The 24,816-nt window shown below is 33.2% G+C and overlaps 1 protein-coding gene across 1 annotated transcript in view; it reads right to left on the bottom strand.

Moving 5' to 3' along the window:
- Nucleotides 1-1,552: 1,552 nt before the first annotated feature.
- Nucleotides 1,553-24,816, bottom strand: part of Bmp5 (bone morphogenetic protein 5) — a 112,247-nt gene continuing 88,983 nt past the window's right edge. Inside the window, exons 4-7 of the mRNA XM_026398965.2 lie at nucleotides 17,440-17,634; nucleotides 8,152-8,228; nucleotides 6,524-6,634; nucleotides 1,553-3,232 (exon numbers count right to left, since the gene is read on the bottom strand). Coding sequence (XP_026254750.1) covers nucleotides 3,083-3,232; nucleotides 6,524-6,634; nucleotides 8,152-8,228; nucleotides 17,440-17,634 — 533 coding nt within the window. The 3' untranslated portion in view covers nucleotides 1,553-3,082. The remainder of the gene's footprint in view (nucleotides 3,233-6,523; nucleotides 6,635-8,151; nucleotides 8,229-17,439; nucleotides 17,635-24,816) is intronic.

Genomic DNA, 24,816 nt, shown 5'->3' with positions numbered 1-24,816 from the left:
CAGACATAAATAAAATTTTCAGAATTTAAGGCTACAACACTTTTGCAATCCTCTCCCCATTGTGCCTTTGTTGTATATACATAGACTTTTCAGTCTTGATTTTTAGCTTAGCTGCTCAAGGAAAGTTGAAACTCAGTTGCAAAGGTTCAGGTACATGTTTTAAATTTTCTGAAAGTATCTTTGTGATTTTTAAAGGCTCTATGTGATCTGATTTCTTCTTTGAAATCTCTGTCTTTGTAATGACTTTAACAAATATTATAACAGACTTTGGAATTTTTGCAGAACCCTCACTCTTTATAATTGCTAACTTAAATATAGTTTTGTTTTCTATCTAAATAAGAAAAAATGCTGGCATTGATTTTTTACTTTCTCTTCAATTTTCATCTTAACCAAACTTGATAAAACACAGATGTATACATATGTACTTAGTAATGCATATGCTTTATCAGCAAAGATATCTTCACTTCTAACTTTAAAAAGTTCCAGGACAAAAGGTAAAAGAAAAAGGGAAAACAGCAAAACAGGTAATTTGAGATGCAATCTGGATGATAAATTGAGCACTTGACTGAATTGTTATGAGATGGTTGCTTGTGTTTAAGAATGAGGATTTCTTCTGTCCTGAGTGGAGTTGTAGCATAAGCTAATTATTCATTGTAAATGTCTTGAGAGATGACATTTGCCAGACTGTTAAGTAGCCAGTAGATGCTGACTCACATTCAATCATGCCAATACAGGAATTAGAAAAGGATACCTCTTGAGTTGAGAAAAAAGAATTTTGGGTTTTCTGTTTTCTTTAGTTCAATATTGCTTATTTTTTTCTTAGTTTTAAAACATGTGAGTATTTATTATTTATGGTCTTCTATTTCCAAAATGGAAAAGGATCATTTTATAAACAACAATAACAAAACACATGTAAAGCAGAAAAATAAAAATATATAAATAAACAACAGTACATTAACTATCTAACCAGATATGAATTTTACCTGTTAAAATAGGTCATTATTCTGATTTCTGATAAGAGTACTGTAAAGTAATACTAAAAATTTATTATAATAGTTGAGAATGTGAGTATATAATCATATGTAATTTTAAAGAATGCAAAAATAATAATGCCAATTATCTCCCTTCTTACATGAAAAAGTATGAGGCATTTTTCATTGTAATTATTTTTCACTATTATTAATATTTCTTTGTTGTTTGAATAGATCAAGAAAATCTATGGTTCATGAATTGGTGCTTTGTCCATTTAATAGTGACTTAATTATTAAAAAAATATTTTTTAAATTGTGGTAATCAGAAGTAATATAACAAATCACATAATTCAGAAATGTTTTACTTTGATAAATATTCTTATACTCTACATTTATGGTATAAATACATTTTATCTTAAATAAAGAACCAAATCAAGCACAGCAGAAACTTGCATTACAATTTTAATGTATTTTAAAATATATTTAAACAGCATATTTAAAGAATAATATAATAGACTTCCATTTCTTATTCTCTCAATGGTACACTATTAATTAAAAATATATTACTTAATGTACCCCAATATAGTTAATAGCATATTCTGTAATATAAACTGTACTTTAAAACAATATTGCAATATACCTGAATTACAAACAAACCCAGAATGATTCTGAAAACATTGCTAATATAAGCTTTGTTTGAAAGATCCAAAGGAATGATTAATAAATGGTGTTTTAGAAATATTTTCAGTAAACTGCAAATAAGCCTAACCATAGAGCCACCATAAGTAGCAAATTATCAGTCTAAAGGTCATGCTTCCAAACATCAGTGTTTGTTAAAGAAAGGCCTTTAAAAGCATTTCAACAGAGAAAATAAATTATTTTCTAAGGGAAGAATATTCACACCACACACACACATATACACACTCACATACTCTCACACACAACATAATCTTCCCATTTGAAATTATTTGTGCTTGAAGGAAGGTTTCCAAAATCCCTTTACAAAAAGGTTTTCACTGAGCTCATTCTCAAAGATATGAAAAATGGATTTCAGCTGTTCTTTCAAAATGGCAATTCTGTCAAAGCCATTCTGGGATTTTTGGTAATTTCCTTCAGTTTAGTTTCAGTGCTTTTACTCCAAATAAAATCCCTTGCATCACATCAATTAGCAAACTCAGTTATAAAGGAAGGCTAAAGAAAATGGCTCTGTCGGCATCCTTGGCCCCAGCACATTTTATGCATGCAGTGACTCTTGTCTGTAGGGAGAGAAATGGAGCACATGTAAATGTTTCTTTATTTTGGACTAAGTTTTTAAATCTGAATTAAAAAAAAAATCTGCAGCAGTAGTGTTCTAGATAATAGGCAGACATGATTTATTTGAGGTAAGAAGGTTGTTCTACAATTTTTTTAGTGTTAACTTGGAAAGTTATGGACACAGGCTGAAGCCTGTCTCCACAGAATTCCTGAAGCTTTGAGCTCCTTGCAAAATCTACAGTTCACAAGCCAAGAAGAAACATGCTCCTACAGTTACACAAATTTTGTTAAATCAAATGGTTATAACAATTATGTGCAATCTTTCAGCTTCTATGTTCTGCCTACTGTTTATTTATTCAAATCCAGTTCAACATTTCACTTTATCTAATGAAGCAGAAAGTGTAAAAGAAAAATTATGTTTATCCAAGCATTTTTTGTTTGGGTTGTTATTTTCTTAAGTTTTATTTCTAAATAAATATCCTATCATAGTTTTCATTGGCACAATGTAACCAAATGCATTCAATTTCCTTCAACAATATTAAACAGTCAAAGGAGTTCTGTTTAATCTCAAAAATTATATAAAAATTGTATGGAGAAAAAAATGTTGAAATGGAATGAAACTGGAGTCAGCATGCTATATAACATAGTGACCTATATAGCAGATTTAATTGATAAGGCATCCACAAAGGAGAATATATACCTTTAAATAAATAAAAATGACTATATACATGCTATTATACATAGGGAGAGAGATGAAATGAGCCAGACTAATTTTAGGAAATTCCCCTTTTGTCTGCTTTTTATTGCAGCCATAAACCTTAATACAAATCTTTTGTTATTGCCATAATTATTTAATATTAGTGGCAGCCACATGAGCGTACTACCATATTTCTGTATTTTTTCAAAATGACATTGGAGCTGTCATCGAAGTACAGAACAGAGATGGCATTTAATTTGGTTGGAGCACAACAAGGCTTTGGTACATGGTCAGGAAACATCAGATGAACCTGAGAAAGGGAAAAAAAAATGTCTTTTTAAGAAATAGGGTAAAGAGACATTTGTTTGCAGCTTTAAAGTAATATGCTTGTTTTGTCATCCACCATCAGGCATACCCTTAATCTGACCAACTTTCTCTTACTATGTTCCATGACTGGTGTGGGGTTGGGGCTGGTAGTGAAGGATGTATTCTTAAGCACTAACACCAAGAATCAATGTCCCCGTTCTAATTAAGCAGGGGTGGGAGGCTTGAAAATAGTCCATCAAATAAAGAAAACTGTCTCTTCAGTGGAAATTTCCTGGGGAAACAACATGACAACTTGCACTGAGATGCTTTTAGTTGAAATGACAATCTCTATTCACATCATGAGAAATATGTAAGCTGTAAGTACAAATCAATGAAGACACACAGTTGGACTACAGAAAGATTTAAATGTATGGATTATTTTTTAAAAGGATAATTAAAAAATGAGTCATAAATGTTATGTCAACTCTTAATTTTCCATGTTGAAGGAAGAATAAAAATCATAATGAAATGAAGTCCAGATATAATCCAATATTTGTTTTAAAGCAATGGTTTCAACTCTTCTTCACAGAATTTTTTATCAGATTCACTGAAGTTTAACATAATTGTATGTTCTTTCTCCCCTGCCCAATCCTAGACAAGTGCCAAGAAGCAAGCAAAGCTAAACCAGAAGCAATGGGACCAGATACTTTACAAATTGAATATCCATCCCGCTAGAAGCCTAAAAAGGTGGCCATTCATGAACCTGAAGTGCTTAAGTAAAGGATTCATGCTTGTTCTGATCAGACTGGCAGTTTGCCTGTGAGTTGCAATAATTGAGCAAGGAGCCAGAATGTGCCTCCCCCCTTTCCCACCCACTTCTGGCCCTTCCCCCAAAGGAGTTTATGGGAAGTCCCTTTGATGAGTCTTAAGGGATCTACAAAAAGCAAATGCAGCCTCTTATAGTTTGGCTGCATAATTCCCTGGCTGAAATGATATAGGAGCCCTGCATGTGGACAGAAACAGCAGAAAAAATGAGGTGTTCTGACATGAACTTGAAGTTTCCTAAGACCTCACAAAACTAAAAGTTGGACAGCTTCTACGAATTTCAGATGCAGCTTGTGTCCCTCATCAGCTTTATCTTCCATAACCCACACATATATGATGGATAACCACACGTTTCAATGGCCTTGGCAGCCCCACGAAGTAGTCACTCTGTAAAAAATGGATTGTTCTTGAATGATTTCTCAAGTCTATTAGTCACAAACATGCTTTCTTTTAACAACAAACATGCCTGTCTTCTTGTTTCATGTCCTTCATAGAACAAATAAAGAGCATGTGCAACGCCAGGAAAAAAAAAAAATCAAGCTTCCCATGTCTGCTCGAGTTCTGCAGAGACTGATGTCCTGCACCCAGGACAGCAATGCAGTGCAAGGTCTTCTTCCAAGTTCATGTCAGATCTTTTCTAAATGTTTGTTGCTCAACATTGACTTTTAGACTTCAGCTTTAAGACTTGAAATAATAATTATCTATTATGGGAAAAAGATGAGAGAAGGGAATATTTGATAAAGGCTTTCTGCCAATAAGCAAACATTGCTTGGCCTGAGGGGAACTTTGATATAGATAAATACATATCAGAGGAAGAAAAGTTATACAGTTATTGAACTAACAATAAAAAGGGGCAAAGAATTTTGAGAGAAATTAAGTGACATTACTTTATAAGCAAATAGGAGCTATTTCTTTTGTGACTCTACAAAAAGATGGCTATTGTGACTGTCCCTTCAAAAGGTGAAGCTGCAGCATGCCCCTGTCTACTGGTTGAGGTTTGTTATGTATGACACACTGTCTTTCCAGGGTCTGCCTCCTTCCCAACTACCCAAGAAGTGCTATGTTACATCAAGAAGAGTGTGCATTTATAGACAGCAAAGGTGAAGGCACCCCCCAGGAACTCACTCTATACCTGAATTTTGCACTAGGGTAATCTCATTAAAAGAAATATATTTGTAAATGACAACCTACCAGAAATACATGTTTGTTTTATATGTTTCTTTCTACCCCAAGGTTATTTCCAAAATTTTTATAATGCCCACACTGTAGTTGCCATCAATGAGCATTTCTGAATCCTAATTATTTTGTATCATTTTATGAAGTTAATGAAGATGCAAGTAAAACATCAGTGCATTCAAGTATTTGATCTGTCAGTTTATATGTATATATTAATCCTTATTCAGGAGGAAATTGGGATACTCCTTATACTGGCTTTAAATTTTAAATAAATTATGGGGAAAAAGTCAACATTCTAAAGTCAATTTCTCTCAAATTCTAAGAGTACTATCATTATTTTTTGGTAAGGGTCATAAACCAGCCTCACTCCAAAGAAAGGTTTTTTTCCTAATATCCATTCCTCTTTTGTTGCCATCCACCAAGCAGCTCTACTTCTAACATTAATTCTTGATTCTAAAGTAGTGTGTGTTCCACCCTTTTTCTCCTACATACATAGATATATAAATCTCATAGTGATCCAACATTGAGTTGGAATCATATCACATAATCTAGTATATCCTCTGGGAACCTCATAAGATACATCTGATTCTCCAGAGGTTTAATACGTTTGTTAGAGATGGTACAATCAGAGACCATCAAAAGTCAACACCACTTCACTATATTGTTCATCAAAATAAGCCTAGTTACTAGAGATTTAATATACCGATAATTTTCTGAGGGTGTGGAAGAGAAAAAGGAAGATCATTTCCACTTTAAAGATTACACAGGAAGAAGGAGAATGGGGCTGGGGAGAAAAAGGAGGAGAGAGAGAGAGGAGGAGGACTGGAAGGAAGGAATCAAGAAACGGCAATCAGTCTCCTACTTAATACCTTATTGAAGAACTGTAATAATACTAAAGTATGTTATAGGACATCCTTCAACATTTAAAGCAAAAACTCTCAGATGAAATTCAGCACAGCTATTAGTCAATATTTTTGTAATGATTACTAATGAATTGTTCGGTTAAACACAGTTCCCTGGGAACCTGCCTAATTAGTCATACTGTGTAGGGAAGAAATCAGTGCAGAGGATTGCTTCACGTGATTATTCCAATATTCCCAACTGGATCCTTCCCTGTTCTGTAATATTTAAGCCGCTATATCCACAGTTGTTACCTTAGCTATAAAAAATAACAAGGTATCTTGGGAAGATATCCTAATGCATTGATGATTATGAATGGATAACTTTTCTTTAAAACAACATTATATTGCGCTTGCATTATAAACCATTTCAATCCTACAAAAATAGAGCATACCAAAGTCTGAACTATAGCATGGTTGGTGGCATTCATGTGAGCATTAAGTGGAAAAGAACATTCTCCATCACAATAAAATGCAGCATATCCTTCTGGTGCTATAATCCAGTCCTGAAATGCACAGAGAAAAGAGAAAATAAAATCACCTACTTGAAAATACTCAAAGAAGTTTCATCTGAATAGGTTTTATTTCTTGATCCAACAAGCATTCCAATAGGATAGCCTCTCCCACACACTTTAATTTTAAATTAAAATTTACCAAAAAAGTATAAATGTTTTTGCAAGAATTTGTCCTCTTCTCATTTCTCCCAGGAGGTTGCTATGTAAGACATTTATAGCATGCATTAATCTATGTATGTATTCGTGAATAAAAACATAATCATGAGATAGCATTCTAAATATTGTTTAAACAGGAAACGACGAACTCCACAAAGTTCAAGTGAACCAGAAAGGACAAGACAAATAAACTTAATTGAGATAATTCTCATCATTTTTTAATAACTCATTCCCCATTTTAGAAGTCTGACAACTTCCTAAAGCTTTAATATTTATTCCATGTGCTATTTTTCTTTTCATTCTTGCATTCACTTTATGGACTCCTTAGCAGAAATAAATTGGAACAAATTCCTTAAAACTATACATGAAAAATTTCAGGAAGCTAAATCATTGGCAATACAGAATTGTTGCCCTGAATTTTCTCTCCAGAGAAACAAAACTTAGTGTAAATGTAAAAATTATTGTGATATTCATGTTGAAGGTTTATGAAAATTTTGAAAATGTTTACATATTAATATTATTTATCAATGAAATTGTTGTGTATGTTGAGAATCCATTGTAATAGAATATTAAAGGAAATATAACAAGATAGTTTTTAATGACTATTCTATTTCATTTTTAAGTTCTTTTCACACAGAGCCATTAAAAATTATTTTGGTTAAATTCTCTTCCTCAATTTAGTTATGAAGTATATTTTAACAACAATATGATTTTTTTGTTTTGTTCTGGGGACTAAACCAAGGCTCTTGCTTCTGCTGAGAAAGCATTCTACTACTGAGTTAAATCCTTGGCCCTTCTTATTCTTATATTGAAATGTGGTCTAAGTTTCCCAGGCTGGCCTTGAACTTGCAATCCTCTAGCCTCAGCCATCTGAGGAGCTGGGATGATAGGTGTGTACTACCACACCCTGCTACTAATAATACAATTGTAAGTGAAAGAAACATCTTTTCTGTACATCTACTTTATGACAGAGACATTATTGATTATAGTTCTATTTCCTAGGCTGATAGTTTGGGAACCTAAGAGTACTAATCTGAACTAATATGTTACCCATTTTCAATTTAAAGTTGGGGGTATTTAAACAACACTATTCTTTTTTTTCAATTCCTAAATATTATAGACTCATACTTCTTTTCAGATAACTGCATTATACCATAAAATATACTTATTATGCATCAAGGGTGAAAGCAAGCCAAAGGGAGAAATGAAAATTATGTGGATAAAATATATCCTGAGGAGTCATTCAAAATGATCAAAAACTATACTTGGAAAATTACTGACAAAGATCGTGACTTTCTAAGGATTTACAATAAAGGAGAAAAGAAGCATCTAAGTTGACTTAAAATCCTTACCTGCCATCCCAGGTCCCGGAAACTCACATAGAGTTCATGCTTCTTGCAGGCTTGTTTTTGTTCACTTGTATTATAATCTGAAGATTGTTTTAAAAATCACATATTATATAAATGGCTGAATATCAGGCATACAATATTTCTTCTATAAGATCACTGTCAAGATTTTTAAAGGGGTTATATTTGAAGATTTAAATTATCAGTTTGAATCCTAAAGCTAGAGCCAATGACCAACCACATGCATTTGAATCATGCCACATGTCCTTTCTTCTTTTATAAAACCTAGACAGTATCTTCTGCCCAATATGTTACCATCTGTATGACAGGGCATAACCTTGTGATTGCCACTCATGGTATACTAACTGTTCAATATGTGTTCATTCATTAATTTAGTCATACATAATATATTTTTCTATAATAAATATTCTTACAATATTTTTTAACATCTTCCATCAAGCAGACAACTGGGATCTTACTATTTGATTTTATTTTAATATCATAAATTCATTGTACCTCCAAACTGAGCTTCTGATCATTCCTCAAAAACCTGTCCACTTCTAGAGTTCTCCATTCTTGACTGACATCAGTTGCTCCAGGCATAAAAACCGAAGCAAAATTAAAAGAAATACCAGTAGTCTAAACATATCTTTTGTTTTGTTTTCACTTTCACATCCAGTCTGTCCAGGCATTTTATGTGCTATTTTTAAATAGATCCAAAATCCACCCACTCTCCTCACCTCCATCATTGCTTCCATTACAAGCCACCATTTCTAGCCTGAATTACTTCAATATCTTCAATGCTAGCCTCCCTGCTTTTGCCTTTGCTCTCCTACAAAAAAAACCAGTCAAGTGGGTCTTATAAAAAGTAAACTTTATTGTCATATTTCCCTGAGGGAAGTCCCACTATGTTCCCATCTCAGGGAGAGTGAACTGTTCTCACAGTGGTTACAAGGCTTTATTTTCAAGTCTTTGCTTAAACATCATTTCAAGGAGGCCTTCATTGACTACCCTATTAATGTTGCAACCCTAAACCTGATACTCCTGATTTTTCTAATCTTATTCTATTTTTCCCCCATTTCCTTTACTGTGTTGTCAAATGCTAGCTATGATATTCACTCATTTATTATATAAACTGCTGCTTGTCTGTTTTCTCCTACTAGAATGTAAATTCACCAGAGCAAGAGTCTTATTTGGCTCTGTGTAGTTCACTGACATATTCCAGGGGTCTGATACAGTAAGTGACACACAGTAGGCATTCAATAAACATTTGAAGGATTAATAAAACAGATTTCTCAGTATTCCAAAAATTATTTTCATTACATATTTTGGAATGTAATCTGGAATACCCATAATATTTTATAATTGTTTCAAAGGTAAGTATAAATGCAGAACTCCAATCTTCCATTTGGAATGAAGTAAAATACTAAAGAAACATAGAACTTTATGGAACATTTTTCTATGTTGTCTTCTCTGGAACATATTCATGCTTCATACAAATAACATCTTAACTCACTTTGATTGTTTCTAATATGAAATATGAAAAAGAAAAAAAATATTTATTTCAAAGAAAGTTTGTGTTAAGGTGCTATCTGCATTTTTAGTTATTCAAACTTCAATAAAACCAGAGATCAAATGGGGTCCATCATGGGGGACCCTGTTGTCTGCCATTCCTGGATCCTTCAAATAATCTTTAATATCAGTCTAGGAAACAAGAGAGTGATTAAATTTTGAAATTGAGGATTTTAAAATTTCTAGATCAATTATTTCTACTGTGCAATTGAAACAAATTTTAAAAGTAAACAATGAAAATGGAGAAAAAATAAATTATTTGAGACTTGGTACTATTGTTCTTCAGGGAAAAGTCTCCCTTAATCTAAATAATAGCACAAAGAATTAACTTTATTCAGGCAATGGACAACTGTACTTTAAGCATGAAATGGATAAGTATATATGAAAAGCCATAAACTACATGCATGGTTATTTGAATTCTATGTTTATAAAAAAAGAAAGAAAGTAAAACTTTAAAGTCCAAATATATCTGTTCCATCAATGCAGCTTTCATGCAGGCTAAGTGATGTATATAATGTAACATCACATAAAGGTAACGAGCAATGAAATTTATAATGAAATATGGTTCCAAGAGTCTGATTTCATACAGTTAGGACCATATGCTTATTCTGTCAGAAATAAAAATTAATGGATATCGAGTGAAGTAAATGTTGTACCCAAACCAGCAAAGTTTGCGGTTAGATTTACAATAAATGACTGGTAGAATAAGCTCTGGGATAAAGGGCTAGGAAATTAGATTTATATATTTAAAAATATTAATTGGCAGCCCTTAGGAGATTAAAATGAAATGGAGATAACTCTATTGTTGATGAACCTGTCTACAATAAAGTCATACCTGTAATTACTAAAATGTTCTGTTGCCACAGTGGATCCTAGAAAAAGTACACTAACATGCCTCAAACAAAATGCAGGCATTATAGTATAGCACTTTCCTGTTTTTTTTTCCCTTAATGGTAATAATGTCCAGAAAACAAAGCAAAAACATTGAAACTATTATTAGAATTTTAAGCAAATTTCTTTGTGGCTAATTTCCAGATGCAGTACAAATTTAATTTTTTTCTACTTTTTTATTGGTGTATTATAATTCTACATATTGATGGGCTTTATTGTCACACATTCATATATGCATACAACAATATAATAAAGTCTGACTTTAAAATATTAGAAAATATGAAAAAGAAAGATATGGACATAAAAAGTGGTATTAAAAATATCCTGAAATCTGCATAGATATTAAGACGCATACTAGTTCCTGAGAAAACAAATAAATGTAGTCTAGCCTCCCTAAGAAGAGAACAACAGACAATAATTAAATCCAAAAAATTCCATCTATCAACATTGGTCTCAAAATAGTATTAGCTTCTTCAGGAGGTAAAACGAGAGGGAGGGAGGGAGGAAGGGGGAGAGAGAGAGAGAGAGAGAGAGAGAGGTGTCAATCATACATTCAAAATAGAATTTAGCATTTAAGCATCACAACAGCTTTATAGCAAGACAGGATGTTAGTTTTCTCATTCCCAGTGTCCAAAGGGAAAAGGAAGTCAGCACCTGCAGCATTAGAACAAAGGACTTTACTTGCAGCCAATGGACAATGACAGTAAAGGAAGGTCTGTTAAAGAGGCACAAAAGAAAGAATGATGCTACAGCAATGGACTATTCTGTAATGTAGATTTGATATGACCTTGGGAGTAGAGAAATATGTGATAAACTGACAAACAACAGCAATCCCATCCAAAGAAGGGGTTTTAAAAATATTATAGCTACTCCAGTTTATTCACCACATTCCACCCCAGCAAATTAACTGTTTGAATATACGCATAAACCAGGAACAATTTATGTTATTTCCTAGTATAGGGATATCTGTGCTTGTCTAGGTATGAATGGGTGACATAAAACAGACACCCTAAACTAATAACTGTCTGGTTTATTTCCTTAATTCTGTTCAGCAAGTCATACATCTGAATGACCCAATTAACATCTTCACCTGAGAACCCACTGGAATAAAAACTTAAGCAAAATATTTAGCTTCTAATTGCTTGCAAGACCTCTAATTGAAAAATTTCCCAGATGCCTCCAATTTCTGCTTTTTATTTTTTTATTGTTTCCATTTTTAATTTTCAGTACATTGAAATTATGCATAATAGTGATATTTATTTTGACATATGAATGATTTTCTACATAATAGAAATGTGTATAATAAATATATAAAATAGTTTTCTCCATTTCAATCCCAAGTACTAGTCCCTTCCCTCCCAAATTTCCTCCCCTTGATCCTCTACTTTATTGGTCTTCCTTCTTTTATTCATTTATTTGTGCATTTCAGTTATATATATGGAATTGGAATACATTGTGATACATTCATACATGCACATGATATAATTTCATTAAGTTCATTTCCCATTTTTTCCCCTTTGCCTCCCCTCCCTCTTGGTCTCCTGCTTCTACTCTACTACTTGCCCTTCTATTTTGTTGAGATCCCATTTTATTTTAGCTTTCTTTCTAGCTTCCACATATGAGAGAAAACATTCAACCCTTGACTTTCTGAGTCTGGCTTATTTCATTCAGTATGATATTCTACATTTCCATCAATATGCCATCAAATGACACAGATTTATTCTTCTTTATGGCTCAGTAGAACTCCATTGTGTATATATACCACATTTTCTTTATCCATTTGACTATTTCTACTTTTGACCTTACTTTGTTTCAACACTATTTTAGTTAACAGGATCATCAGTCACCATACCTGAAATATATCATCAGCCCATACCTGAAAATTTAGAAAGAGTCTTGATTTTCTTTATTTCTCCCTCAGATCCTATGTTATATTAGTCCACAAAGCCCCATTACTTGGCTCACTTCACTATTCTAGTTTTAATAGCCTATTGAAAGCCCTTTGCACTCTTGGTTACTGTATCCTTCCACACTGTCTTCTTCCAGTAACTTTGAATCCTAGGATAATACTTCATTTCTGTTCACCTCATACATCTCTTATTTTTTCTTTGTGGGTTTTTGATTGTTTGCATTACTGAGAATTGAACTCATTACCTTGTGTAGGCAAGTCCTCTGCTACTGAGTTACATTTCCAGCTCTTTCTTCATATGTCTCTGATTATATGTATTATGGTTTAGGGCCTAAGCATAGCTTCCTAGTTGATATTCCACTCTTCTCACAAAGAAATGCTTGCATATACTACCCATTCAACACCAGTACATAATCCTGGAACTGTGTACATCTGCCTGCAATGGTTTCATCTATCCCTTCACTTTTTAAAAAAAAAAAAAGTCTATGTTTTTCCTCAGGTAAGTAATTCATGTCTAATCCAAGATTATATGACTAGAAAGTGGTAGAGCCAAGATTAAATTAAAGATAGACAATACATAACTAAATGAAAAAATGGACAGATAAAGCTAGCTGACTACATATTATATGCACTAAAATAATAATTTTTTAGGAATGGTATTTGAATTTTGCATGATTCATGGAACAGATAATAGTTATTAATGTTAATTCTATATAAATAATGTGGATAAGAGATTCATTTACTCAGGAGTTTAAGTCAGAAGGATCACTGAGTTTGAGGACAGTCTGGCAATTTAGTGAGACCCTGTGACAATCTTGGGAGACCCTGTGGCACCTCAAAATATAATTTTAAAAAGGTCTGAGGATGTATCTCAGTGGTAGAGTGCTTGTCTGGTATGTTGGGAGCTTTGGAATAAATCTTTAGTACCTCTAGAGAGAGAGAGAAAATGTATGTGGAGAAAACTTTGGAAGTACACTTAGCATGTTAGTATCAGTATAGCAGGGCAACATCATGGAAAAATTAATAAGGGAAAACATTATGATTTTATTATTTTTAAATACTAAAGAGTACAGTAATTATGTAATATAAAACATTTTGAAGAAATAATTCCAATTAATTCTATGTTCTTGTTTTAATTAATATCTGTTGTGTCAAGAGGCATGGATTTATATAGAATGTATTAGGCAAGAGACAATGCCTATAAAAATTGAGAAGTAAATGTACAGAGATATGAAAAATTGTGCTCTATATGTGTAATATGAATTGTAATGCATTCTGCTGTCATATATAACAAATTAAAATTTAAAAAATAAAAAAAAATTAAATTGAGAAATGTAGAATTTTTCATTCAGAAACTGTATGAAAGACTTACCCTAAGAAACACCATAATTTTAGGCAAGGCCACAACATACTTTGACCCACTTTCAAGAATCCTTAGTAGTGAACATGCTATAAATAATCTTTTTCATCATCCTGTAATGACATGTGTTATGATTTAGATATAAAGTGATCCCAAAATATTCATGTGTGAGAATGCAAGAAAGTTTAGAGGTGAAAGGATTGTATTATGAGAACCTTAATTTAATCTATGCATTATTCTACTAATGGGGATTAACTAGGTGATAACTGTAGGCAGGCAGGGTGTGGATGGAGGAGGTGAGTCTTTGGGGATGTGCCTTTGGGATATATATTTTGTCCCTCAAGAGTGTAGCTGTCTGTGTCTCTCTGCTTCCTTGTGTAATGCCCTGAGCCTCTCTGCCACACTCATCTGCCGTGATGTTCTGCCACACCTCAGGGCAGGAGCAATACATCTGGCTGTCTATAAACTTAGGCTTCTGTAACCATGAGCACCAAAATAAACTTTTCACATCTAATTATTTTTGACAGATCTTTTGGTCATAGCAATGAAAAAGATGACTAAAACAACAGAACTTACCATTTTCCCTGTTGATTCTTCCAAAGTTTTTATACTTGGTTGTTTTTAGCATTTTATGTAGTCCTTAGAAGTAGTTCTTTAAGTTTAAGTAGTTCTTTAAGTAGTTCCTTAAAAGTCCTACCAATCTAGTGTCTTCATATTTTAAAGAGTAGCTACCTTAAAATTCAGCTATTGCTTCCATTTCTTTCCCACACATATTCAAATTTCAAGGGAATATTCATTTTGTTGCCTTAATTTGAAATAGGAAATATCTCCCACAGAATGCCTGGCTCAAACTTCTTGCCAAAACCCTGAAGAAGAACAGTAGAGAGGTGGGCAATTTTTGCAGAAAACCTAGATGCAATGGTTTTTATGGAAGCTCATTTTCCCCATGCAATCAACACATTAACTTATTCCATAGGGATTTGGGGTACTTCCACTATGTGCTGTACACTGTTCTAAGCTTTCTCATGGGGATATGGAAGAATAAATGCATTAAGAAATCAGAGGACAGCAAAGAGGGAAGAAATGAGGGTAAGGACAGCAAAAATAACTTGGATTTTAATCTTCCTGCATCCTGTGTGCTATTTGATATTTTCAAAATTTAATGATATGCTTTGAAGGAAGGAAAGGAGGGAGGGAGGGAGGGAGGGAGGAAGAAATGGAGGAAGGGAGAAAGGGAGGGAGGGAGAAAAAAAAAGACAAGAAAGATGCAACTAAACATGGAATACAACTCTCTTCCCTAAAAGCCACCTTCTATTCCTTCTTAGCCAAGGATCCTTTAAACAGTATTTTATTGTAAAAGCTGGTACTGTTGTACAATTTATTATTCATATTCAGATAATTTAAAATTTTCATTGGCATTTCAAGTCCCCTAAGTATCAAATTTTCTGTTTATACTAAGTGTTCCTTTTCCTTAAACCCCTGTCTTTTAGGCCAAATCCTATGAGGCTTTTCCCAGTTCCCTTGATTACTACCTATTGAAAGGTTAAGTCTCATAGACACAAACCAGCTACCTTCTTTCTTCTTATTATCAAAATATGAACATGCTCCAAAACCATCTACCACATATTTCACAGAAATGGTTGCCAATGACAAACTTTTAAAAAAGAAAATATTGGTCTATATTAGAATAATTTCGTACTCTAAATGGTGTTAGGAAACTGGTGAAAAGTTACATGATTTCTGCTCCATGTGTTTTATTCATCTATGGGTATAGAAGTACATTTGTTACTTGTGGCCAGGAAGAAGATAAATAGAGTTAGCCAATAGGGAAAAGGACTTTGATGATTTCAATTGCTGGAACGCCTCTGCCAGAGTAATTAGGAATTCTAATACTAAGTATGTGACTTCTACTTTTCTCTTTGTAATTTCCTCAAAAATTATTTACTATTCTATTCAAAGTTTAGCCAACCCTTCTCTTAATGCAGTCTGCTATATTAAATTAAAAACATTTCAACCAAATTTAGAGCCATTCTACATGAAAAGAAAAATATACAACTTTGACAGGCTGGTATTTACAAGGAAGAAAGGGTCTTGGAAAGTTATTTTTCTCCCTCTTCATATTAAGCAATTACAACTTTTTGCCAAACTAAATATCTTGTGAAGATCTTTACAAAATAGCTTTGTAACACAGCATAATATCATGTTTACTCTCAAATGAAAGAGGGGTTAAATGTCTTTGGTGGAAAATTATTTTAAAACATCATTTTTATGTAGTATTTAATTCAGTATAATGTATAATTCTTCTATGCATAATTTTTCCCTCCTGCCTCTGTTGCTGGGCACCAAAGGGACTTCATTCTAACATGATTCTCCTGGTGCTTACACTTTGGGAAATCTTCAATGAATTTCATTTAGTATTTTTGTGGAGAATTTCAGATGCAGAAAAATAAAAACAAAAAACAAAGTTTTTACAATCTGTTTCTTATCTAAACACTCATACATAATAAATGTGAATAATAAATAGCTGCTGGATGATTTTTCATTTTCAAGAAACCTGGGAAAATGAATATTTGGGGAACAATGTCAAAGGCAATTTTAAATTACAATTGTAATTTGCAGAAATACCACATGAAGGAATGATGTCTATTTGGGTACCAGCTCACCCATTGTCCCTAACATGATCCAGGGGATATTAACAAAAATGAATACATATTGTATAAATGAACCAATAGTTTGTTCTAGGTGAATCCCTGTTCAAACATATTTTTGTAGATAAAAATAATTTCTTGTAATAAAATAGCCATCATTTTCATCTAAGAGCAAGTTATTCAAACTTGTTTGTAGCCTGGACTTTATTAAGTCTTCTTGGTATAATTAGCCTGATTTTGCCACTTTAGATTCTGGAAGTTAGATGCATTCTGATCATTTGTAATTTTATCTCCTATTAAATAACAGATTAAACTCCTAGTACACTGATATCAGTTGAACATCAATATTTTGCCAAAACATTTTATGTATATATATGTAGTCATACATACACCGAATAACATTCCTCCAAATAATTTATGGAAATATAAATATTATGTTAATTATCATACAATCTGTCCTGTTCCTATATTCAGATAAGAAATGAGTTGCTTTATCCCTATTTAAGTACTAAAGAGTAAGAATTTAGTAAATAGCACTAAAGAGAAGAATTTATGCTGATTTTCCTGGTTGACCATCCATATTTAGAGGCCCTGGGGAGGTTAAACGAAGCAAGTTATGTCATTTAGTTTGGGCTTGACTTTGTTGATCTAGCCATTTCATAATTTAATTAATGCCAGTTTGATTTTAATTTGAACTGAATCTTTCAACATATGAAGACAAGTCCTACTTATTTTGAAATGAATTACTGAATGATTCACTGACGAAACATTCTAGGGATGCTAGAAACATCACTGGAAGATTTAATATACGAAATGAAGGTCTATACAGAGGATAAATTTATTGTGGCTACTTGATTTGCAACATGTGACCCCATAACTCTCTGTGCACAACTGCTGCTCTAATTTTATCTTACCTCCAGCACTGGACATCCTGGAGGAGTCCTGATGAGAGCTGGATTTATTGCGGTTTTGATTTTTCCGTTTGTTGGCCGCTCTCACTGATCGAAGAAGTACCTCACTGGCCTTGAAGAAGGCCACCATGAATGGTTGTTTTGATTGAGGCCCATGTCTTCCCACAAGACCAGCAGATTTCACATTGATACTTCGTCCTAGAATACAACACACAAGGAATTATTTTACAAGAGATAAAATTTACCTGATGTGAATCAATTCTGAGGGTACTTTGAAAAAGGCAAAAGTTTTAAAGCAGTATCAGAATTTTTTTTTTCTTTATAGGCCAAGTTTCTTATCATTCATGGGGTTACTATTACAGACAAACATTCATGCTTCATTTTTTATTGTGATCATACTTTCACCACAGAACACCCTTGGGCCACATTCACTCATTGATACCTTCTCAGACCTCAAAGTCAGGGACACTCCTAGAAAAGTTTTGACTACCCATCAGCCTGGAAATGTCCACATTGAATAACAATTCCAGAAATCTCACCTGCAGACTCTTCCACACTAAAGACCTCATAATTTTCCTCTAAGTGGTAAAAGCTGAATGCCTAGAAGGTGTTTCTACTTTCTCCAGCCAATTTCAGCCTTTCAGGTATTAATTAACGCTGAGAGCCTTTCTGCCTTCGCCTCTGCCCAGGGCTTTAGCAAACTTGAGAACTCTGTGCTCTACTTAAAGCTCTTCACAGGTCATTCTGGAAGACCCTTCCGGGGTTGGAGGCTTGCTTTTAAGTTGCACTTCATCCTCATTATGAAGTATCTTGAAGTAAACTAGGAAATTTTAGAATTCCACTCCTGAGTTTGACATACCTGAATAATGTTTATTGAAAAAGTTTCAGAAGAAGCAAACCAAGTCTGAAGACTCTCAGGAAAGAGAAAAATGTTCAGGTGAATTTTTTATAATTCACTTTTGTTAGCCTTTTCTAATTTAAAATAATTGTCACTAAAATTAATTATAGTCTATGTAAAAATTATAGAAGTACTATATCAACTTATATATAATATCTATGTATACAAAGAAAACCATTGACTGATATCTGGTTCCCTAAAAGTCACTCAAAGAGGATGAATTATTTAACCTTAAGTTGTAAATTTAGTTGAGAATTACTCAAAACTTATACAAAGTTACTACTTAGATATGGACACTACCAATCCTGTAAGAATAATTTATAATGTGGTTTGAAATATGTGCATGATTGACTCCGGCTTTCCCCCTGAGAAATGTGCATGTTTTCTTAAAATATTTATTCTGTAAAGTCTGTGGAGCAGTCTCAGTCCATTATAAGACCTGACCCACCTTAGAAGAAAGAAAAAGAAAACAAGTCCTGAAACAGCATCAATGGCATTTTAGCAAATAAACCCTTGCTCTTAACAAAATTTATTTTGGCAGCATAAACACTTTTGTGTATACTTGTATTGTGCAGAGAGCTTCTACCGTCAGAATATGAGATTGTGTCATGTGAGACTATGCAGCTGTTGGGAAGGACACAGAGGTCCTTTAAATGTGGAGATATTGATTTTTAAAAGAGAGTCTGCCCCAATCCAGGCAGCATAGGTGTCCTCAACAACTGTACTACAACATACTGGGGAAAATTATCTAATGCATACAAGTATTAAAATGGTCATCTGCCTTACAAATGCCACTACATTCAGTCCTACTAGAAAAAGGACTTACAAATAATCAAAGCAGTAAACCTTGAACAAATAAGCATATAGATTTCTCTTTTAAATGCAAACTTACAGTGGCTCTATGCCAGAGTCTACATTTCTTAGAAAAACTCTATCACTGGCATAAATGAAAGAGGCAGTTTGATTTGTGGTCAGAGTAGTTTCCATTCTACTTCCACTGTAACAAATGTATTAATTCAGCTCAGACTTCCTCCTTCTGGCAGCCCTTTTGCTGTAAAAAGAGAAATTAGAAGTTCCAGCCAAATACCATACCTTGAACTGACCCACTTCAATACATAAACACTTTTACAACATGTTTATTCAGGTGTAGCACTTGAAATTGGTTTAAGATGTTTCCAGTGACAGAGAGCTCAGCAAAAGAAAAGAAAGAAAGAAAAAAAAAAAGAACTGAGAAACTTAACTGTTACAGAATAGAATAACTGGCAATCTGTTCTTCAAATTTTCTAACTTTTTTCTGTCTCTGGGTATGACATAAAAAAGTATTTGTCAAAGCTTTTATTTTGATGTTTTAATGAAGTGTTAATTTAACAGGAACTAAATTTTTACTTGTATACATTGATGACTACAGAAATCATTTTTAATATATGATCTTTCTAATGCTGAAATAGGTTGCTGCTAGATGTTCACAAATGGAATATAATAAAATCAGTTTTCCATTCATTACTACACACACTGACCCTTTTAAAGTTAAATATGCACTTAACTCAAAGTTCCAAGTTTCCTTTGGTTTGTAAGCGGGTTTCTTTTATTTTTATTCCAAAGACTTTCGATCTTTTAATTTTTATCTATGGAGAAATAATACTACTCCAAAGATTTATGTTCTGAAAACTATAAAGATGTATGCTACAAATATGGGTTTCTTAGGTTTTACAAAGGTAGATATTGTATGTGAAGCAAAGTACCCTTCAAATCAATGTGAACTCCCTTTAAAATAACTTTTAATATTATTAAGTTTCCTCTTGGTTTCCTTTTTACTCCAGCAATGAGGTGACTATTAAGATTCCATAAGTTAGTGCTTGCTCAGTTACCCTTAGTCTTGAACTACACACAGAAGCATTAACTATTTAGCCTACTTCTTAAGTCATAGTATACCTACACTGATTATATTAACTAAAGCTTTTGAGTGGCTGAACAATTAATTTTGTTTAAAATACTGACAGGAATCCAGTCTATATTGCATATATTAAAATAGTGAATACTTTATAAAAGTTTATTTGAACATTTTAAATTTTGTTATTAAATATATAGTATGTTTTAAGATATTACCAATACATAATTAAAGATGACTACCTAAAGCATTTTGATTAAGGAAAACTATACATGGTCTGTGTACCACCATGGATATGCTTTTCATAGCTGACCCTTATTTTTGAGTGGTTTCTAGTTTAGACAGATGGAGATATTGACAACACAACGAAAAGTAAGATAGACCATTTATAAAATGAGCATTAAAATAAAAGTATGGTAACCAAACCAGCTAGATATCAAGTTTAGTCACCATGGTTTCAGCCATATTTAGATATAGCTAGAACATTGGTAGTTTTAATTTAACAGACATGTATTTGAATGAAGAGGAGCTACTTCATGGGCAAAAAGTCAATCTAAGGGAAAGGTGAACCCTAAAAGCATAGATTCAAATAATAACAATATCTCAGGGAGCAAAAGGAAGTAGTGATTTTTGAGCCTGTAAATTCAGTTACTTCTGGCACAGCTCCAATGGTTGAATTTCTAATTTTTAAAGGAAAGAGATTGAAAGAAAATCTAATGAACTCTTTAATCCAAAGTCTCTGTAACATATGGGAGGACAAGGTAGCACTACTTTGGCACTTGATTAACAGAATGTGACACAGTAGTAGAAAAATATTCTCCCTACATTATACAAATAGCTTCTGAGCAGTTTCACAATGGGAGAGGATGGCAGCAATGGAACAAGCTCGAAATCACGCATCTGCTCCAGTGTCAGCATAGACTCCAGAAAAGAGAAGTAGCCAATGGAAGGTAATTGATCAGAATAGCAATCAGACAGCAATGACATTCTTCAGGCACCCTGGAAATTGCACTAAAGCAAGAGATGGCCAGTCATGGGATGAAAACTCCCTTTGGAATATGCTCTCAGAGCAAGAAAAAAATCCCTGTGGAATACACATGTGTTTATGATATACACCAGGATTGGGGTAAGGCTGCGATCTGGTAAACATGTGGAGTGATAACAGGAAGTGAAGAACGTTTGCTGGGAATTGTTCAAGCAGAGATGCACTTGTGTTCTCCCACACAAGTGGAAAGGGAGAGGAGATGATGAAGAGGATATAGAACAGATTCTTTGAAGAATGTGCCAGTCTTCCACTGATCTCACTGATGGCAGTTTGTGTCTCCTCATCCCGGGTTTATGGATTATGGAATGCTTGCATGATGAAGTACAAGGAGTAATGAAAAAAATTATAGGAGTCCAGAGTTTGGTAATGAGATGTCCAATAATTTTTGCATATGGAAAGGTTTTTTAGAACTATTTGCATGTTGGCCATTTTGTTTTCACCTCAAGCTTATTGTAAATATAGCAAGGTAAAAGAAAGTTTTTGGTTTTGGTTTTTTATTTTTTGTTTTGTTGATAAATATGAATAAAGTTAGGGTTGGGTTGGTATCTTCTAAAGAAATGCTTACAGGAATTAAGACTAAAGTTTGTGAGGCTACTAAATTTTGCCGACTTCCAGTTCTAACACTCTGACCCTTACGACTTTATCTGAGTACTGGGACAGAGTGTAGATTTAAGTAATGTCCGAGGATATCCCTTTCATAAGAACCCAACTGAGATTATTTCAAATTTATATTAATGGAGGTCGGCTGGTGAACCAAAGATCCATCCCAAACTCACTGGTTTTGTATTTCAGACCATTCCTTTTGCAAAATGTGGCATTCAAATTGTTTATATCTTTTAAAACACAGTTATTAAAGGAGATTCTGACATAAAACAGTTCTTTAGACATATGTTGATGTTATAAGGATAAGTGATTCCAAATATGAGCATTTAGTTTCCTTGTAGGATACACAGTTTGAAAAATGCTCATTTGAGGATTTATCAGAGTCTAAACGTTGATATCATTCGGAGATGTTAGCAAGAATCCAACTTTGGTTTTTCTCCTATAAACCCACAGCAATGACTGTTTAACCCAAAACACCTGTGATGAAACTGATGCACAAATTATCTTTCATTCATTCAGAGAAAGACTTTCAGAGAAAGACTTCCAGCATCCTTTATAGACTACTTCATGGAAGACAAATCAGTTCATTATTTCTCATTCACATATCTACTTGATCTTCACTTATTTTCAACCTGTGGTTAACTTTGGTTCTGATACTTTTCAATTACAGGTTCTGTTACTCTAAATTATACTGAAATTTTACTCTTTTTGGAAAGAGATGATTTAAAACGTCCAGAACTTGCTACCCAGCATATAGACTAAATCATGTTTACATGAAATTTTAAGAAATGTAGGGAAGATAGAATTTTGTCTACTTAAATTCCATATATACTTTAATTCAGTGTAGCCTTAAATTAAGCATATTGTAATCTAGTTACAATTTCAACTTTGTTATACTTTGATGAAAATTTTGCATACTTTTCAGTTTTGTATTAAAAACATAGACCCATTTCCACATATAAGCCACAGATATGAAATACCACAAATGTAATTTAACATTTCTGCTCAAATTTTAAAATGGTTTACATGGCCTTATAAACTTAAACAAAAACAAGGAAAAGCTGTGATTTAAAACTGTTTCAGTGGTAATGGAAACTCACTGTTAAGGGGTATTTGAAAAATATTTCTTTGAACTGTGGAGTGCAAGGTAAGATTTTTAAGTGATTCTTCACAGTAATTCTTGAGTTCTATTTAGCAAACAAAGCTTCTTATGCAATGCTTTGTTAGAATTTTCCATTCTCATCTGCATACTGGAATTTATAAGAGTAATTTAAACATAACCACTTGGTTTTACATCAAGTATATTTATAATTATTTTAATATTAAAATTTATAAAAATAAGAGAAGGAAAAATGGAATAATATGTGTAAACAAGCATATGATTTTTTTGCTGGTGAAGGAAAGGAAAACAGACACACTGGAGACATAAAATCTAAGGAGGGCACTGGGAAACATACCCTGACACAGGGATGTGAACTATGAGTTTTCTGAGGATGAGTAATGTGGTAAGGATCCTGGTAACTTAGCAGAAGAAATTCATTTTCCTCTGTGACTGGGGTACACAAGGAGTGGAGAAGTTAAAGGGGAAGAGCTTTTTAAAAGAGTTGACATTGTTTCTAAAAATTGTACAGAGAGTCTGTAATACCCTACAGTTTGAGAACATGGTGGGGATTAGAAAAGGAATGAGTATATTTGGTCACAAACACAGGCAGGATGATTAAAGGCATGACAAGAAAAACACAAACCTTTGGGAACTGAAGCCCATGAGACTCCAGGAAGGAGAGCCTGGGGACCAAGAGACTGAGAGTCATAAAGGAGCAGGATCAAGGTTTGTTCAAGATTGTGGAAGTTGCCCAAAAGGTTAAAATCTTTTACTGCATGAAGGGCAGAGATGAGGTGATGAATAATGGCAAGTCTCCTTCCATGGACTTGGGTCTCAAGGTATGACATGCCCAACAGATGGTTTATCCTGGGGCCCAATATTTTCTGCTGGTTGAAATATGAATCTCATACTAATAATTGTGGTTTACCTCCACAAAAGCCCTGATTTTTTAATAGCTCTAGTCTTTATATAGCACCTTTCCCCAGAGGCCCTATGAGCTTTACCGACATCATTTCTCACATGCCCCCAAAAGATTGGTTAGCAGTTGGTTGTATAGCTCTCATTTATTTTAAGAAAGAAGAAACATTCTTCTCACAAAATCATGGGAAGAGTGAATTATTTTTAGTTTATTTTCCAGTTATTATATGGCTTTTTTTAAATTAAAAAAAAAAAGTGTACACAGAGAATTCTTTCTTTTAATAGCATGGAAGATTTAAATAAAATTATTGAGAAGCAAAGTTTTAGCAGAAATCAACCAAAAGTCTTAAAAATATAATGTGTTATAATATAATAATAAGAGTTCTTTTTATCAGTTAATTTGATATATTATTCAAAAGCTTTACATAATATGGCAAATCATAGTTAATTAAATATTTGATCTCACTTTTATTTGATAAATGAATCTGTAAAATGATTACAAGCTACTTTTGTACTACCAAAATGGAGGAAAAATAAACTATTTTAATACCTAGTGAAGAGAAGAATGAAAAAAGTAAAGGTATTTTCTAAAATACACAGTGGAGAACTAATACTGAAATACCTAATATAATATGCCATAGTAAGTATCTACTTTTACTTCCAAAAATGTGGAGTTAAGACATTTAGGGATTAATTATTTCCTTCACATAGAATGGTATGATCACAAAGCATTCTTCCAGGTAAAAAGAAATGGATCTTTTCCTCATTGTTTTCTCATGTCTCTAATTATGTCAAAAACACAATCTGGCTTCCCTACATTAGCGACCAGGCATAACACCATGATTTCATGGTGGCACCCAAAGAAAAAGCATCCTTCTGAACCATTTGCTTGCAAAATAATAGCTGGTTTCCAGGAGTATTTATCC

This window comes from Urocitellus parryii, chromosome 8 (assembly GCF_045843805.1).
Source record: "Urocitellus parryii isolate mUroPar1 chromosome 8, mUroPar1.hap1, whole genome shotgun sequence".
In the NCBI taxonomy this organism is placed as follows: Eukaryota; Metazoa; Chordata; class Mammalia; order Rodentia; family Sciuridae; genus Urocitellus; species Urocitellus parryii.
The sequence above is the reverse complement of the archived record's forward strand: the minus strand, read 5'-3'. Positions and strand labels throughout refer to the sequence as shown.